Source organism: Mytilinidion resinicola, assembly GCF_010093595.1.
Source record: "Mytilinidion resinicola strain CBS 304.34 unplaced genomic scaffold BDZ99scaffold_5, whole genome shotgun sequence".
In the NCBI taxonomy this organism is placed as follows: domain Eukaryota; kingdom Fungi; phylum Ascomycota; class Dothideomycetes; order Mytilinidiales; family Mytilinidiaceae; genus Mytilinidion; species Mytilinidion resinicola.
Window position 1 is genome coordinate 2259814 of NW_022985441.1, and position 14250 is coordinate 2274063.

Genomic DNA, 14250 nt, shown 5'->3' on the forward strand with positions numbered 1-14250 from the left:
CTCCGACGACGGGTCGAGGGATGGAGCTTTGCGGCCCTAATGGGGTCTTATTACGACTTTTCCTTGCATTATTGGGGCTATCACGAGGATGGATTGACCTGGCGACGTCTTTCCACACCTTGGTCGGGGCTTTTAATGACTTTTCCTATGTTTCCTGCTCTGTCTTCTTTTGTGTTTCTTTTGGATTTAGCATTTGGATTTAGCGGTTGAGTTTTGCGTTGTATTTTGTCTTTCATGCGAATGCGTGCTCTTCTGCGATGTTGCGACTATTCTAGGGCCACCAACTAAATTGGAATCATCGGAGGCTCGTCCTTGTACTACAAATTGAAATACAACAACTACTCACTACGTTTCTGACCATATGCTCCACGTGCTTGAGTGACTCGAAAGGAGGATGTGAAGCCACTACCAGTAGATTTGAAGGCGTGTTGATGCTGTTTAGATAAGCGTCTGAAACCGGCCTCTCTGAACTTAATTTTGGCTACATGGATGCTGCTGTCAGAGGTGCCTTAGTGAGATCTAGATCCTCGGGGGTGTATGTCATGTCTCGGCGGTCCAGATCAGACGCCTCACTATACCTTTCTTCCACAGTACTCGAAAAGCTGAAGGGCTTCAGGATACTCATACTCAGTTGTTTCTAGAAGCCAGATTTGCAGCGCATGAATAAGGCAGCGAAGACTGTTCCAAATGCACGATGCTTGAAGACCCGAGCGTGCGAAACGGCTGCGGAGGCATTTTCCCACGGCAATTCTAGAAATTCATATCTTTCTGCCCAGTTTAACGAGTCTATATCACCTCAAGCACCTTCTCAAGCCGCATCATAGTATATCAATTCAGGAGGGCGAGGGAAGAGTGAAGGTGTTGCGCACTTGGATGAGGTGACGTCTGCACTCGGCCCCCACTGTGCCGAAGCCTCCGAGCTTCCTCTCTCAGCGCTCGCTCCGCGCCCGGTTCAACACCAGAGCAGGCCATCACCGCCCATCACCGCCATGTAACCTCGTACCGCGTAATAGCACACATCGCACCGCTCCGGCTGCAGCGCAGGTACACTAACCGCCGGCCAAGAAGCCAAGAGCAGCATGACGGCAGCCAGATTGATCGCCGTTCGAAATGGACAACCTGTAAATCATGCTGACCCCATTTTTGCTCACCCTCACAGCATAGGCCCTCAATTGCGCACTCTCCACCACGATGAAGCTCTCCGCACTTCTCCCGCTCCTCCCTGCCGTTGTTGCGATCCCCTTCCCTCCTCCAACGGGCCCCTACGGCGTGGGCATCACACAGCACGTCTTCAACCACACGACGCCCAACGACCCCGTCGCCTTCGCGGTAAAGCCGTCAAACGGTACTGGCCACCTCCTCACGACCATCTACTACCCGACCCTACAGCTGCCCACCCCGCTGAACACCACCGCGCCCTACCTCGACCCCACGACCGCCTCTGTATGGGGCGACCCGCTCCTCTTCTCGAAAGGCGCCCTCGAAACCCTCACAACGTGGACGCAATGGCAGGCGCCCACCCTGAAATCCTCCACCGGCCTGCCCACCGTCATCTTCAGCCCCGGCGGCGGCGAGAACGCCGTAATGTACAGCTACCTGACGACCGCCCTCGCGTCGAACGGCTACACGGTGCTGGCGCTAGACCACCCAGGCGAGGCGCCGTACGTGCAGTTCCCATACGGCGGCGATGGATACTACGGGATCGATATCACGGCGACCTGGAACCGCACTCTCATGACCGACGTCTACAAGATGCGTATCTCGGACGCGCAGGCGATAATCCACAAACTCTTCCCGCCGCTCGTCGAGAGCTACAAAGCGCCCTTCAACACGACGCATTTCGTCATGATAGGCCACTCGATTGGCGGTGCTGCCGCAGCGGGCGCAATGGAGCTCGAGCCCTCCATCATCGGCGGCGTCAACCTGGATGGCGGCTTCTTCCCCGAAGTCTCGCTGCCGGACGTCAAGCGGCCGTTCTTGCTAATGGCGGGCAGCGAGCACACGCCCGCGATTGACCCGACTTGGTCGCCGTTTTCCAAGAATCAGAGTGGGTATTGGCAGTGGGTTAATATCACCGGGACGGCGCATCAGGACTACAGCGATTTGGCGGATTGGGTCGATCTGCTGGATATGCGGAATAAGACCGCGATTCCAGGCAGCTTTGGTACGATATGGGCGCCGCGGATGGACTTTTTGGTCAGCACGTTTGTGGAGGCGTTGTTGGATTTGGTGCTGGGTGTGAGGCAGCATGTGCTCGATGGCCCCAGTTCGAAGTACCCAGAGGTAGTCTTTGTGAACGAGAGCAGGAAGGGTTATTGATATCCGGTATCTCGTACATAGTAGGTGCGTAGTTGAAAAGCGCCATTAGGTGTTCTATTCTTTCAGACCAGGGATTCTGGTCACGTGCTCTCCGCTCCGCTCCCGCAGCCATCTTTGCAAGCGATATTACAGCAGCGCTGCCCCGGACCCCGAATCTTGGTGTGTAAGTGCATTTTACTATTTTTAAGCTTCAAAATACATTCGAAGATATCTCGTCAAAGAGAGTCTCTACCATCCAATCGGACATCACATTTCGGAACCCACCGGAATATGGAAACGTCTCTACCTGAACTTCATACTTTACCTCTCCTTTCATACGTCTAATTTTCCTCATTTCGTAGCAGACGTTATTTCCTACTTCACGGCTTCCTTCTCTCTCCCTAGCCGTAGTATCTCCTCAAACCAAGCCTCTCGTACCCTTCAGTGTTCCTGCCATGTCCTCATCCACACCTCCCATTCCTCACATCCTCCTCCTTGGCGCAACCGGCTACTTAGGCGGCTCCATCCTCTCCTCCTTGCTACCAAACATCATCACCTTTCCCCCGAACTACACCATCGCCGCCCTCGTTCGATCGCCGGAGAAAGCGAAATGGCCAGAATCTCACAACATCCGCCCTATTCTCGGTTCCCTAGACGACGCAGTACTCATAGAAGAAGAAGCAAGTAAAGCAGATATCCTCATCAACACAGCAGATTCAGACCACCTCCCCTCCGCGCGCGCTGCCGTCGCCGGCCTCATCCAACGCTTTCAAGAAACACAGAAGAAGCCGCTGTATTTGCATACAAGGTACGTTGGATCCCGGAGGAGGTCCCGCAGCATTCCCGCCCTCAAAACCAACTCACCACCCTAAACCCCCCCATCCCCCAGCGGCACAGGCATTCTCATCTCTCCCACCACCGTCCCCGGCACCGCCGAACCCCGCATCTGGTCAGACGCCGACGCCGCATCCCTCGCTGCAATCTCGCCCACGTATCTGCACCGCGAATCCGACCTCTTCCTCCTGCTCCCCGCCCATGCGTCAAGCATCCACATCACCATCGTCGCGCCTAGCGCGATCCACGGCATGGGAACCGGCCCAGCGGGCTTCGCGAACAGATTGAGTGTGCAGATCCCCTGGCTGATCTCCAACGCGCTGAAATTGGGCAAGATGCATATGGTAGGTAGGGGCGAGAACTGGAATTGTCAGGTGCATGTCGCGGATCTGGTGGGGTTTTATGGGCGGTTGCTGGAGATGTACATCTCCGGCTCCGAAAGTATCTCCGAACTTCCCACGGGCTACGTGTTTCCGGTCCCCGCGGGCTCGGGCGGCGAGATCCAGATGAAGTCGCTCGTCACCGCGGTAGCGAAAGAGATGGCCGCGCAGGGGCTGTTGGAGAGCGCGGGCGTGGTGGAGGTTGAGCCGAGCGATGGGGGGTTGAAAGCGGTTTTTGGGGGAACGGCGGGGAAGTGGCTTGTGGGCGGGAATTGTCGGGCGAGGGGGGTGAAAGCTGCCAGGGCTGGGTGGGTGGCGAAGGAGCCGGGGGCTTTGGAGGAGGGGGAATTGAAGGAGGTGGTGCGGGAGGTGAGCAAGCAGGTCAGGGAGGGGGTGTATAGGGGGTTTGGGGCTGGTGGGAGCAGGAGTGAGGGGAGGTATAGGGAGTAGAAAGGGGTAGTGGGAGGGATGGAGGGGTAAGGGGAGGTTAGAGCGAGGTTGTTGTACGCTGCTATTCGAGAGATTGTATTTCTCGAAGTTGCCGGAGTTTTAGAAGAATTGAGTGCGTGTGATCCTTTAAAAGCAGCTAGGGGGGCAGGCGTTTGAAGTACAGAAGTCGAAGTTGAGGGACGGGAGTGTGTGATCGAGCGAGAGGGTGAATGTGGGAAGGAATGTCTAGAGAAAGGGGCGTATATTGTTGGCAGTATATAAAATCACTTCTTTTCCGGTCCTCCTAATCTTAGGCGGGGCGTGCTTTCTCTTCCATCACATATGGCGATTCGGGGTATATATAAGAAGAGAAACCAGCGGACGCTTTACGGCTGGTGGGATGCTAGAGAGGAGACTGTTAGAGCATATGAAAGAAACATGTCTTGGTCAACGTGAAGGGGCAAGGGCAGTCAAAGGGAAGCGATTGTGGCAGATTAGGAGAAGGTGGGAAGCGGAGGTGTGAGAGTTGCGTGTGAGAGTACTAATTCAATTCTTCCGTTCTTCTTTACATATAATAAATGGTGCTCTAGGCACCATGATGAGCTGCTCTACAGAGCCGTGTAGGTTCTTAGGCAGATGTTATAAGTCGCGTGACACATGACTCGTGTCCAGATCAACGTCGCAGCTTGTGATGTTCTGGTCGTAGGGATTTGTAGTGTTCAAAGCCACAGGTGGTAGAATACCCGTCATACTTATAAACGCCTCCAGATACTCGTCACGTGCTCAACTGCGAGCGCTTTCGATCAGGCTGAAGCTTCTAGACTACAATACTCCACTCTACAGCTCTACAACTCACAAACGTCCAGTGTTTCCGTTCCGAATCATGTTCTGCAATCATTGTAACCATTTTCGAGACGTGTACATGAGCACTGGGAGAAAGGCTCCTATGAGCTCCCTCGAGATAATTGGGGGACAATCCTCGAGTTCACTACAGTTCACTAACCCAGCCTTGAGGCACTAGAAACCTCTGCATCTTCGGGCTGTCACCTTTGCGTGCAAATTTTGAAAACCTTCTCTACAGAATTCTACGGCTCCAATAGCCGTTTTACAGCTGATCAACGTATAGGCCTTTTTTTCAGAGCCATGCATCTCAAATACGAACACAGAGCAGATTCTATTGCACAGTACCCGAAGCCAAGCTATGGGTCCACATTGAATGAGTCCGGAGAGTATCTTGAAATCTATCCGAGCACAAGGAGTGCCATCATTTCCAGATGTCCAGCGATAAAAAGCTCCCAAGCCGAGTCATTGATGTCGGATCTATCGATGAACAACCATTCTTACATGAAACCGAACCGTCCAAGACTGGGGTATATCTAACCCTAAGTCACCGGTGGAGCGACCATGTTCTGACGACTACCAAAGCAACGCTCGCTGATAGGAAGATGTGCATCCTCCTGGATTCTATGCCACCTACCTTCTCTGACGCTGTTGTTGTGGCTCGAAAATTCAAGATCAGGTACCTGTGGATTGAGTCGCTATGTATCATCCAAGACTCAACAGACGATTGGATGGCAGAGAGCGCAAAGATGTGTGATATCTACCGCGGGGCACTGTTCACCATCTTTGCAGCAAATACGCATCCCACGGACGTACCAAATCCGGGTAGATGGTCTATTCGCACCCAGAAATGGTCTCGAAAATAGAAGTTGTGACCTAAGATTGCCTGGAATACGAGTTAACGCCAATAAGATCGGCTCAGATTTATTCTCACTCCGGGGCAGAGCCGAGGGGATGCGCCAGTACAACTGGAGCCAAGACATGACTCTTTGGGAAAGGGGCTGGATAATGCAGGAGCAAGCTCTGAGTACTCGCCAACTTGTCTTCGGAAGTCACACAGTAGTCTGGGGTTGTGTTTCGGGTAAGGTGGATGAAGCAGATCTTTGTATATCTGACGATTCTCACTTAGCAGGTAAGATGGGTGGCTGGGGACGAACCAGGGGTGACTATAGACCAATCAGAACCATCCAAAAGGGGCTCATTCCCGGCTTCAAAAATTGTCACCAAATCAACCCAGGGGACTGGTGTTCAATCATTCGGGCTTTCTCATTGCGACAACTGATCATAGATACGGACCGTTCAAACGCGATATGGGGTATGGCAAAAGCTGTTGAGCAGGCAACCGGACTCATCTTCGTATGGGGGCTCATTATAGGTCACCAGGATGCAGCAGACTCTAATACCAACTTGCGAAACTTCCTGTGGATACCGTGCGCCTCATCCCAGGTCTATCCCGATGAAAATTATCTACGTCCAACCCGAATATACGGCCCATCGTTTTCCTGGACATCTCTTACTGGAGGGGTCTTTTGCGATGATTACCTCCGGTTTATCTCCCCATTATCAGGAGAACATCATCCTGCCTGGGAATCGTGGCGCACCTATGTTGGCATTGCACGCGTTGTTCGTCTCAAAGGGCAGCATGGCTATTCATATCACAGCTCCTACGTCTTCGTCCGAGGAAAGCTTAGAAAAGCCGTCATCTCCCCAGTCAGCCCTCCCCATTACATTGGATTGCAGAAATATCATTTCTAGTGAACACTAGAGGTGCCTTTACAATGCGAACAGAAGGTGTGCCAGCGGATTGGCCTGAGGAATGGCTAGACGCGAAAAGTAAACGTCCGAGCGGTCGATACATGTTTGATATCGACGAGGGTCATGCCCAAGAGGTGTACTGCTTAGGAATAATCATATATGCTCCTAGCTTCCCTTGTTACCATTGTAAGACCCTCGTCGAAGCATCACTACACCAATCGCACTGCGATAAATGCAACAGCATCCTGGACACAGGCCAATCGCCAAAACCCAGGCGAGGCTGGGTGCTTTGCGTTATGTTAGCTCCCATCCACCGGGGAGATGGCGAATTCGAACGCGTCGGCTGCGCTATTTGGGAAGAAGAGGACTGGAACAAGCTGAAGGGAACTTGCGATATCCAGGGCGTATCATCTCAGGAAATCAGTGAATTGGATACCAACTTAGGCTCGGACGAAGTCATCATTCGACTCGTTTGATAGTATTTTGCGCTCTCTTAGTCATTTGTCAGCTAATTGCACTTTTAATTGTCTATCATGCATTGCAAGCTGTATTTCCAATTCTTTATTTCCGTCGGAAGCGTAACATCTGCGAATGGAGATCACAGTTCTCTGAGTTTTCGGCCGTCGTCCAATCACCGAAACTCCTCGTAATCTAATTACACACATTCGCACACCCGACGAGGATATGATATCTGATATCCATCGTATTAGAAAATCATTTTGAGACGTCCAGCAGTTTTGCAAAACAATCAGCTTGGCCCCTAGTGGTATGGCTGCCACCTTAGCACTCTATACCCACGAGCCTGTACTTAGCATTAGGAACCGTTCGCTATAGGAGGAAGGCGAAGTACTCGCTAGAATGAAGATTCAGATACTAATCGATATAATCGATATTGAAGAAAAAACAACTGTTGGGCAATCATTTTTCCCTTTCATATACACTTGCTACATCACTATTCACTCTTGCTTCCGCTTAACCCGTTAGGCACTGTGCTATTTATCTTGGGAACTTTTCGGTAGTGATTTAATCATGGGGGCCACTAACTACACACCCCCCTCCTCTTGGCGCTTCACCACTTTCTGATTGGCTCGGAGAGGCCGGAGCTTCCTCCGGGCATTCACCCTTACGTCTCTCTGCACGTGATGCTATAGACGAGGCCGTGCGTAATGCTATAGACGAGGCCGTGCGTAATGCTATAGACGAGGCCGTACGTGATGCTATACGCGAGGCCGTACGTGATGCTACAGCAGTGCTCCGAGCCAATCAGAAAGTGGTGAAGCCCCAAGAGGAGGGGGGTGTGCGTGAAGTGAAAAAGGGGTGTAAAAGGGGGTGTGTAGTTAGTGGCCCCCTTAATCATATAGACACAATCACAGTCAGCATTATTAGTTAAGTATACAGCTCGAACTAAATAACTCTGCATTATAGGCGGCGAGCATGTCTAAATTTGCTGGCATGCGCACCATACCGGCTTAATCAAACACAATCTGCTATCATAGAGCACTCCCAGCCTTCGCAGCCCTCGGGAAGGACATGAGTTTCGTCCAGAGGTTGGTTCCACCCGTCTGGAGGTCCGCGAACTCAGGGCACGCAAGGCTTAGAATCGGCGCAGCAATAGTCTGTGACGAGCTCCAGCGGCGTCGCCAGAGTCTTGAAGAGAGTGGCGAGGCTGTTTGGCGCAAATGTCTTGACAACTTCCAGAACGAAGCACATGAGGCTGTTCCCTTCGAGAAGGGAGGCGCTGTTGAGCACGCCGCCCGTGATGTCGTCGAAATTCAGCCCGACGAAGGAGTTCACCTTGCCCGTGTTACCTCCGATGGACAGCGTGGCGGGATATTTTAGATACCACTGGAAGAGGTCGACGTTGAGTCGGACGAGGGTATAGTCCACGGGGATTCGGTACCAGTTGGAGGGGATCTGCTCGTGGCCTTTCCCGTACACTAGGCCGGAAGGCGGCTTGTCGTCATCGTAGACGGCCCAGAACGACTTGAGCACATTCTTGGCTACATTGGGGTAAGCTTTGCTCTTCTGGAATTGGTATAGAACAGGTCAGGGGTACATACTCATTTGGCCCAGAGGATTCTCAACGGAGTGGTTGTTCAGAAGACGAATAGCAAAGGCGTATCCGGCATTTCGTCCGATCATGCCGGTGTAAGGGCCCACTATAGAAATGAGGATTCGATGCCTTGCTTTCCTCAAATTGCTTGGCAATACGGCACCAACGTCGTCGAAAGTAAGGACGCCGTCTCCCATTGAATCATAGATTTCCAGAAACTTGGTCATGTTCATAGTAGATGCATCTCTAGTAAGATAGACATCATCTCGCGTGTTAGGGGCGTCGGCTTCGATAAGGTTGTGAGCGGCGGATAGGCCGCGAGGTTTTCCTGCATATTCTCAGTAAGGGCCTTGTCCGGACAGTTGAAGACTTTCATACCCAAGCAAGTTGCGAGAATATTACTAACTTTGCTAGACTTTCCGCCAATTGAAAATCCTGGATCAAGAGAGAGTGGGTTCCTAGAATACACAGTGCCCATGACCGCAATCAAGGTGCCCAGATCGAGGCCCATGCCGTACACTGTTTCCCGATGAGTCTTTATATGTCATATCGTTCATGCCTCGTTCTACTGACCTTCATTTACGGCTGCGACTGTTTCCACCAACTAGATTCTGTCAGACAAGCCTCTCAACACAATGCAACCTGTTAACGTATACATGATTTCCGAGAAAGCTGCCGACGTCATCCTCGCTCACGCATCATGAGTTCGCCAGATGGGATGAAGTGAGCGCAACATGGTTATAGAAGGGGATTGGACGATGTATGGTGCTGTACGTGGATGAAAGGACCTAGAGACAGGCTGAATATAGAGGGGGAGGTTCGCTTTGCTAGCATTAATTTGTAATGTAAATACAACCAACTCATGGTCTGCAATACTTGTGATTTCTGGTCCTATTGTGACACCTCGATGACGCAAAAAAGCAGCCCCAGCTCCGGAAAGGTAAAGGCAAAGAGGACGAGCGCTTACCGTAAAATGTATATGGAAACATCTACAGCTCCCTCTCCGACTCCCCTATCCCCTCTACCGGCACCCCTCTAATCGGATCCTCCCCCGCGCCCTTAATCGCCTCCTCAAACTTCCTCCCTTCCTCCTCCCTCCCCTTAAACAAATGCTCCCGTACCAACCGCTGCGGGGTCTCCCCCAGCCACTCAAAGAGACTAAAATCCTGAAACTTATCCGCCCTAAAAATTTCCAACACCTCGACCTCCTCCTCATCACTCAGATTTTCAATAAAATGCCCCATATTCCGCGGCACAATCCCCACATCCCCCGGCCCATAATCAAACGTCCGCGCCGTCCCCGAACTCCCAAAGATGGTCACTCGCGCTCTACCACGGATGAAGAACGACCACTCGTCCGCGTTGGGATGCCAGTGCATTTCGCGCAACGCGTTGGGTTCGATGGTGAGGTGCGCGGCGGCGACGGTTTTGGAGATGGGGAAGTTGGTGCTGTCGGTGATGCGGACGGTGCCGCCGGTGGCGTTGAGGGCTTCTTGGGCGAGCATTTTGTGGGTGAACTGGAGTGCGGATTTCTTGTAGCCCTTCTTGGGGATTTCGTCGGCGATGGAGCCCGGAACGGAGCCTTGGAAAATGTATTTTTCGGAGGCTGGTAGGGCGTTGAAGACTTCTGGGGCGAGGCGGAAGTTTTCGCCGATTACGGATTTGGGGGTATGGGCTTGGGGAGGGTTAGCTGAGACGAGAGGGGCATGGGGGAGATGACTTACCAAGCCAGTCCGTGAGAAGGAAAGTGGATTCTTCGGAGAAGTTACCGTCGTCGAAGATTAGGAGGAATTCGGTGCCGTTGGGGCTGAGGCCTTGCAGGGAATGGGGATATCCAGATGGGAAGCTGTAAGCATTGATTAGGCGTCGAGCTCATCACAGATAGTGATGAAGGTTCACATACTACCACAGATCCCCCTTCTCCAGATCATCTACGAAGCTTCCGCCTTCAGGGTCTAGTGCCGTGATGCGAACGTTTCCCTCTAGTACGTAAGCCCATTCCGCTTCTTTGTGCCAGTGGAGTTCTCGGATGACACCCTGATCTATCAGTTTTAATCACGCGGGGGTTTCTATGTGGTAGATCTCCACCTCGTCCAATCGCATGTTCACGCCAGCTAGCTCCACGCTCGTAGGAAGCTCACGAATAGTCGTCTGCCGCGTCCATCCGCCTTCTTCGATTCGGACATGCGAGTCGGCGAAAGACCAGCGCATATTCTTCATATCTCCATGATCGGTGCTCGGCGGACGAACGAGATCTGGGTTTTGTCGTTCGCGGTCTTTGTTTCGCGGACCGAGGACGCTGGCACCGTTGCCATTTCGCTTTGGAGGATTAAATCAGTTCAAACGAAGCTGGTGCTCACGAAAATTCTCGGGATGTGTTCCCTTATTCTCGTATATGTTGTAGGATGGTTGATTGATGTGATTGGGATGGATTTCGACAAAAAAAAGAAAGTTGAAGGTTGAATGCCGATTTTCGAGCTGGATTTAAAGCAAGAAAAGCTGCACTTACAAACGGTAAGGGCTGAACTCCATCAGCGACAGTATCAATCTTTTTGTCATACGGGTCCTTGTGCTTCCTCGTAAATGGTTTTCCCCGCGGACCGCCATGAGGGCCAAATGGGTGCTGGGAGACCGGTGCAGCAAAACCGCAAACCCCCGACACCGCCAAAATCACGAATAAAGTCAATTGAAGCAACATCGCAAATTGCAAGTGGTTTTCAAGATCAATGAAGCTCACGAGAAGGGCCCTCTGAGGTTATAAGTGACGTCTACTTAGTCATAGTGAGTAGTCGTTAGTGTGCATTAGCTTCCGCGATCTCCGTGGACCGTCACCTTTCGTCATGCAACAAAGCCCCCGCATTGCACCATTAAGCCTGGAAAAGAAACGAAGATAAAGAATACCAACACCCCTACTCGCGTAGTCCTTGAAAATATATCAACATCGTAATTGAGGGCTTCAAAACATCGCGGTCGATTTTCCAAACATTTTCCACCCTGAGATGGACAATGGCACTCCGCGGAGTGGAACCTTAGACGAGAACACACCCCTTTTGGGCCAAAGGAAGCACAATAGCAACCTCTCTATACGTTTCCGAAAGCACATGACTTCCAATGTCAGCAAACACCGCGCTGATGTCGTCCTCCTCTTCGGCTACCTCATCACCGGTTTGATAGATAGCTCAGCCGTTTATATCTGGGGAGCGTTCGCGTCTATGCAAACCGGTACCCATCCCCCGTTCTCCCCATTAAATCAAATCCACACAACTCTAATTCTAACAATCCCAAGGAAACACAATCTACCTCGGCCTCGGCATCGTCGAACCGCAAGCTTCCACCCGCTGGCTCAAATCCATCACCTCAATCGCTTCTTTCTGCCTAGGCTCTCTCTTCTTCAGCACCACCCACCGCCTGCTCGGTCCCCGCAAACGCATCACGTTACTGCTCAGCTTCACTCTTCAACTCCTCCTTCTCATCCTCGCTGCTTTGATCCTAACCCTGACCACCGCGCCCCCGAAAGACTCCAACGAGATCCCATGGAACGTCGTCGTCCCCCTCGCCGCTATTTCGTTTCAGTCCTCCGGCCAGGCCGTCACGAGCCGCGTCTTGCAGTACAGCGGGCTCACTAGTGTGGTGCTGACGAGCAATTATTGTGATTTGTTTAGCGATCCCAGGCTGTTCACGACCGGCTTTAGGGAGAATGTGGAGCGGAATCGGAGGATTGCGGCGCCGGTTTTGTTGCTCATCGGGGCGGTGGGAGGAGGTTTGTTTGCGCATAGCAGCGTAGGCATGAAGGGGGCGTTGTGGGTGGCAGCGGGATTAAAGGCGGGAGTGATTGGGGCTTGGGTGCTGTGGCCGGCTGAGAGAAAGGAGGAGGAAGAGTAGAGGTAGGAGACGAGGGAAGCGTAAGGTCAGCTAGGGAGGTGTCTGGGTAGTTAGAACGAGAGCATGACGCCTCATGTAGGTGTCCTAGAACGTGAAATCCGTGTGCATATTCGCTCCGGGGATGAAGAAGATCCCGAAAAAAAAAGAACCTACTGATGATAACATTGGTGGCTTTCGTGCTGCGGTTATCCAAGATCGCCAAGGCAGTTATTCTAAGCATCCTGACTCCCTTCCATTCGTGAAGCGTACTCCCGCACACGGGCAGAAATCCAAAAGAAAATCTTCGTCGCTCCCACATGTCACCCATGCTCGCGTCTTCGCCACAACCATCCGTCGTCACTTGCGCCATCGAATATAATCGCCATGTCGTCCTCACTGATGCGATCTCCGAAGAAGTAGGGTAGGTCTTCCGCCGTCAAGTTATCGTATGCTGCAAGGAAACTCTGCATTTCCTCTCTGGTTTCCTTCAGTATTATGTCACGATTCCACCGTATGATCGGTTTCTCAACATCCCGGTGTACTACCTCCACCTCACAGAGTCCCTTTTCTGTCACTTTTTTCCCAACCATCTCCGCAAACGCCACGCTCTGATGCCTTCCATTATCGTCTTTGTAACCGATCTTTAAGGTTTCGCCATGCCACCTTCCATGTGCATCTTTGATGTAATTTTTGACTGCAAAGCCAGTGATATCGTAAATTTGCTCGTACCGGATTCGATTATGCAAACTCTCTTCCAGGATTCCGCGTTGAACGTACTCACTCAAGCCGGACTCGGTCGTGCGAGATAACTCTTTGCCATTCATATAGACGTTTGACATGTCTAAGAGGCCGGCATAATGTTTTTCTTTTGAAGGACCATGTCGCCAGCCGTACGAGATTATTTTGATCTTGACGGGCTTTGGATCAAGTTCCCATTTGACTTTCTCCACTACGAGTGCAATCTTTTTCTGACTGACGCGCCCTGAGAAGTATTTACGGATATCGTTCCACGTCAAGTGATCCCATATTACGAAGAAGTTTTCAAGACCTTTCCCAAGGTCTTCAGGTATCCTCTCCTTCTCCAAGTCCCGGTGTACAATCTCGACCTTCCACACTCCTTCCTCTTTCAGCCTCTTCGCCATCATTTCCGCAAACGCCACGCTCCTTCGTCTCCCATTGGCGCACTTTAGACCAACCGAAACGTGTGCCTTGGGATCGTCCGTTTTTTCCCTCTCGATGGCATCCTTCACATCTTTGTATATCGCCTCGAATCTGATCCCATTGTGTTCGTGTTCGAGGAGCGCGTTTTGCACTAACATGCTCTTCCCGGTCTCTTCTGTGCGGAACAGCATTCCAGAGGCAGGTCCCAGTTCTACTTAGGTAAGGTCGGATTCGACAGTGAGATCACCGGCCCTGGGCGTCTGCAAAGAGCCATGATAGCGACCGTATAAGATGAATGTGCATTTCAGGTAGTCGAGATCGGTGTCATCACTGCAGATTCCCCGCTCCCCGTAGTAAGAGTCTGTGAGCTTCCATTTTTCTAGCGGAGAAACGTAAGGCAGGAGATTCTTTTTTCCTTTGCTTGGATTCCGATGTCTCCTTTTTTGGACATGCACGTCCTCTGGAGGACTTGGACACGCCTTGGCTATTCTTAGTGGTCATGCAGGAGACCTTGCTGGTTTGGACATTTGGCGGTGGTGACCGACTCCTAGGTTCAATTACAGGCCTATCATCTTCGACAGGCTTTTTTCGGTTGCGTAGACCAGATGCCATGATGAACTGATGGAAACCGGTGTGGCG

At 51.8% G+C, this 14250-nt stretch overlaps 8 protein-coding genes across 8 annotated transcripts; 5 read left to right on the forward strand and 3 right to left on the reverse strand.

The window, feature by feature from the left end:
* Positions 1-1160: 1160 nt before the first annotated feature.
* Positions 1161-2411, forward strand: BDZ99DRAFT_460800 (alpha/beta-hydrolase). The gene has a single exon (XM_033719464.1). It carries the CDS (start codon positions 1192-1194, stop codon positions 2317-2319), a length of 1128 nt encoding a protein of 375 aa, XP_033580587.1. The 5' UTR covers positions 1161-1191; the 3' UTR covers positions 2320-2411.
* Positions 2412-2682: 271 nt separating this feature from the next.
* On the forward strand, positions 2683-3605 carry BDZ99DRAFT_412450 (NAD(P)-binding protein; the record flags this gene model as incomplete). The annotated part of the gene is made up of 2 exons (XM_033716654.1): positions 2683-3106; positions 3188-3605. Coding segments are annotated over exons 1-2 (771 nt in total), but the record flags the coding sequence as incomplete, so codon positions are not given.
* A 1592-nt stretch (positions 3606-5197) lies between these two features.
* On the forward strand, positions 5198-5647 carry BDZ99DRAFT_381257 (uncharacterized protein; the record flags this gene model as incomplete). Its single annotated transcript, XM_033715229.1, has 1 exon — positions 5198-5647. A coding segment is annotated over one exon (450 nt), but the record flags the coding sequence as incomplete, so codon positions are not given.
* Positions 5648-6559: 912 nt separating this feature from the next.
* BDZ99DRAFT_474255 (uncharacterized protein) lies at positions 6560-7012 on the forward strand (the record flags this gene model as incomplete). Its single annotated transcript, XM_033721892.1, has 1 exon — positions 6560-7012. The coding sequence occupies one exon, from the start codon at positions 6560-6562 to the stop codon at positions 7010-7012; it is 453 nt and encodes a 150-aa protein (XP_033580590.1).
* Positions 7013-7933: 921 nt separating this feature from the next.
* On the reverse strand, positions 7934-9118 carry BDZ99DRAFT_557545 (uncharacterized protein). The gene is made up of 3 exons (XM_033727205.1): positions 8968-9118; positions 8597-8926; positions 7934-8536 (listed from the first exon to the last, which is right to left on the reverse strand). The coding sequence occupies exons 1-3, from the start codon at positions 9098-9100 to the stop codon at positions 8115-8117; spliced, it is 885 nt and encodes a 294-aa protein (XP_033580591.1). The 5' UTR covers positions 9101-9118; the 3' UTR covers positions 7934-8114.
* A 279-nt stretch (positions 9119-9397) lies between these two features.
* Positions 9398-10807, reverse strand: BDZ99DRAFT_460803 (oxalate decarboxylase family bicupin). The gene is made up of 4 exons (XM_033719465.1): positions 10678-10807; positions 10493-10626; positions 10314-10435; positions 9398-10264 (listed from the first exon to the last, which is right to left on the reverse strand). The coding sequence occupies exons 1-4, from the start codon at positions 10798-10800 to the stop codon at positions 9579-9581; spliced, it is 1065 nt and encodes a 354-aa protein (XP_033580592.1). The 5' UTR covers positions 10801-10807; the 3' UTR covers positions 9398-9578.
* Positions 10808-11465: 658 nt separating this feature from the next.
* Positions 11466-12719, forward strand: BDZ99DRAFT_460806 (uncharacterized protein). The gene is made up of 2 exons (XM_033719466.1): positions 11466-11811; positions 11876-12719. Exons 1-2 carry the CDS (start codon positions 11589-11591, stop codon positions 12469-12471), a joined length of 819 nt encoding a protein of 272 aa, XP_033580593.1. The 5' UTR covers positions 11466-11588; the 3' UTR covers positions 12472-12719.
* BDZ99DRAFT_259644 (uncharacterized protein) lies at positions 12493-14243 on the reverse strand. The gene has a single exon (XM_033713775.1). It carries the CDS (start codon positions 13800-13802, stop codon positions 12771-12773), a length of 1032 nt encoding a protein of 343 aa, XP_033580594.1. The 5' UTR covers positions 13803-14243; the 3' UTR covers positions 12493-12770.
* Positions 14244-14250: the final 7 nt, after the last annotated feature.

What these genes read in the sequence shown, in the direction of transcription:
- BDZ99DRAFT_460800 (XM_033719464.1), top strand. Translation starts at nt 1,192, where the DNA reads ATGAAGCTCTCCGCACTTCTCCCGCTCCTCCCTGCCGTTGTTGCGATC.
- BDZ99DRAFT_259644 (XM_033713775.1), bottom strand. Translation starts at nt 13,802, where the DNA reads ATGCTGTTCCGCACAGAAGAGACCGGGAAGAGCATGTTAGTGCAAAAC.
- BDZ99DRAFT_557545 (XM_033727205.1), bottom strand. Translation starts at nt 9,100, where the DNA reads ATGGGCCTCGATCTGGGCACCTTGATTGCGGTCATGGGCACTGTGTAT. An exon ending in TATTCTCGCAACTTGCTTGG is followed by an intron (nt 8,927 to 8,967) that starts GTATGAAAGTCT and finishes GCCCTTACTGAG; the next exon opens with AATATGCAGGAAAACCTCGC. An exon ending in GAATCCTCTGGGCCAAATGA is followed by an intron (nt 8,537 to 8,596) that starts GTATGTACCCCT and finishes ACCCCAATGTAG; the next exon opens with CCAAGAATGTGCTCAAGTCG.
- BDZ99DRAFT_460803 (XM_033719465.1), bottom strand. Translation starts at nt 10,800, where the DNA reads ATGCGCTGGTCTTTCGCCGACTCGCATGTCCGAATCGAAGAAGGCGGA. An exon ending in TGAACATGCGATTGGACGAG is followed by an intron (nt 10,627 to 10,677) that starts GTGGAGATCTAC and finishes CTGATAGATCAG; the next exon opens with GGTGTCATCCGAGAACTCCA. An exon ending in CCTTCTCACGGACTGGCTTG is followed by an intron (nt 10,265 to 10,313) that starts GTAAGTCATCTC and finishes ACCCTCCCCAAG; the next exon opens with CCCATACCCCCAAATCCGTA.
- BDZ99DRAFT_460806 (XM_033719466.1), top strand. Translation starts at nt 11,589, where the DNA reads ATGGACAATGGCACTCCGCGGAGTGGAACCTTAGACGAGAACACACCC. An exon ending in GTTCGCGTCTATGCAAACCG is followed by an intron (nt 11,812 to 11,875) that starts GTACCCATCCCC and finishes AACAATCCCAAG; the next exon opens with GAAACACAATCTACCTCGGC.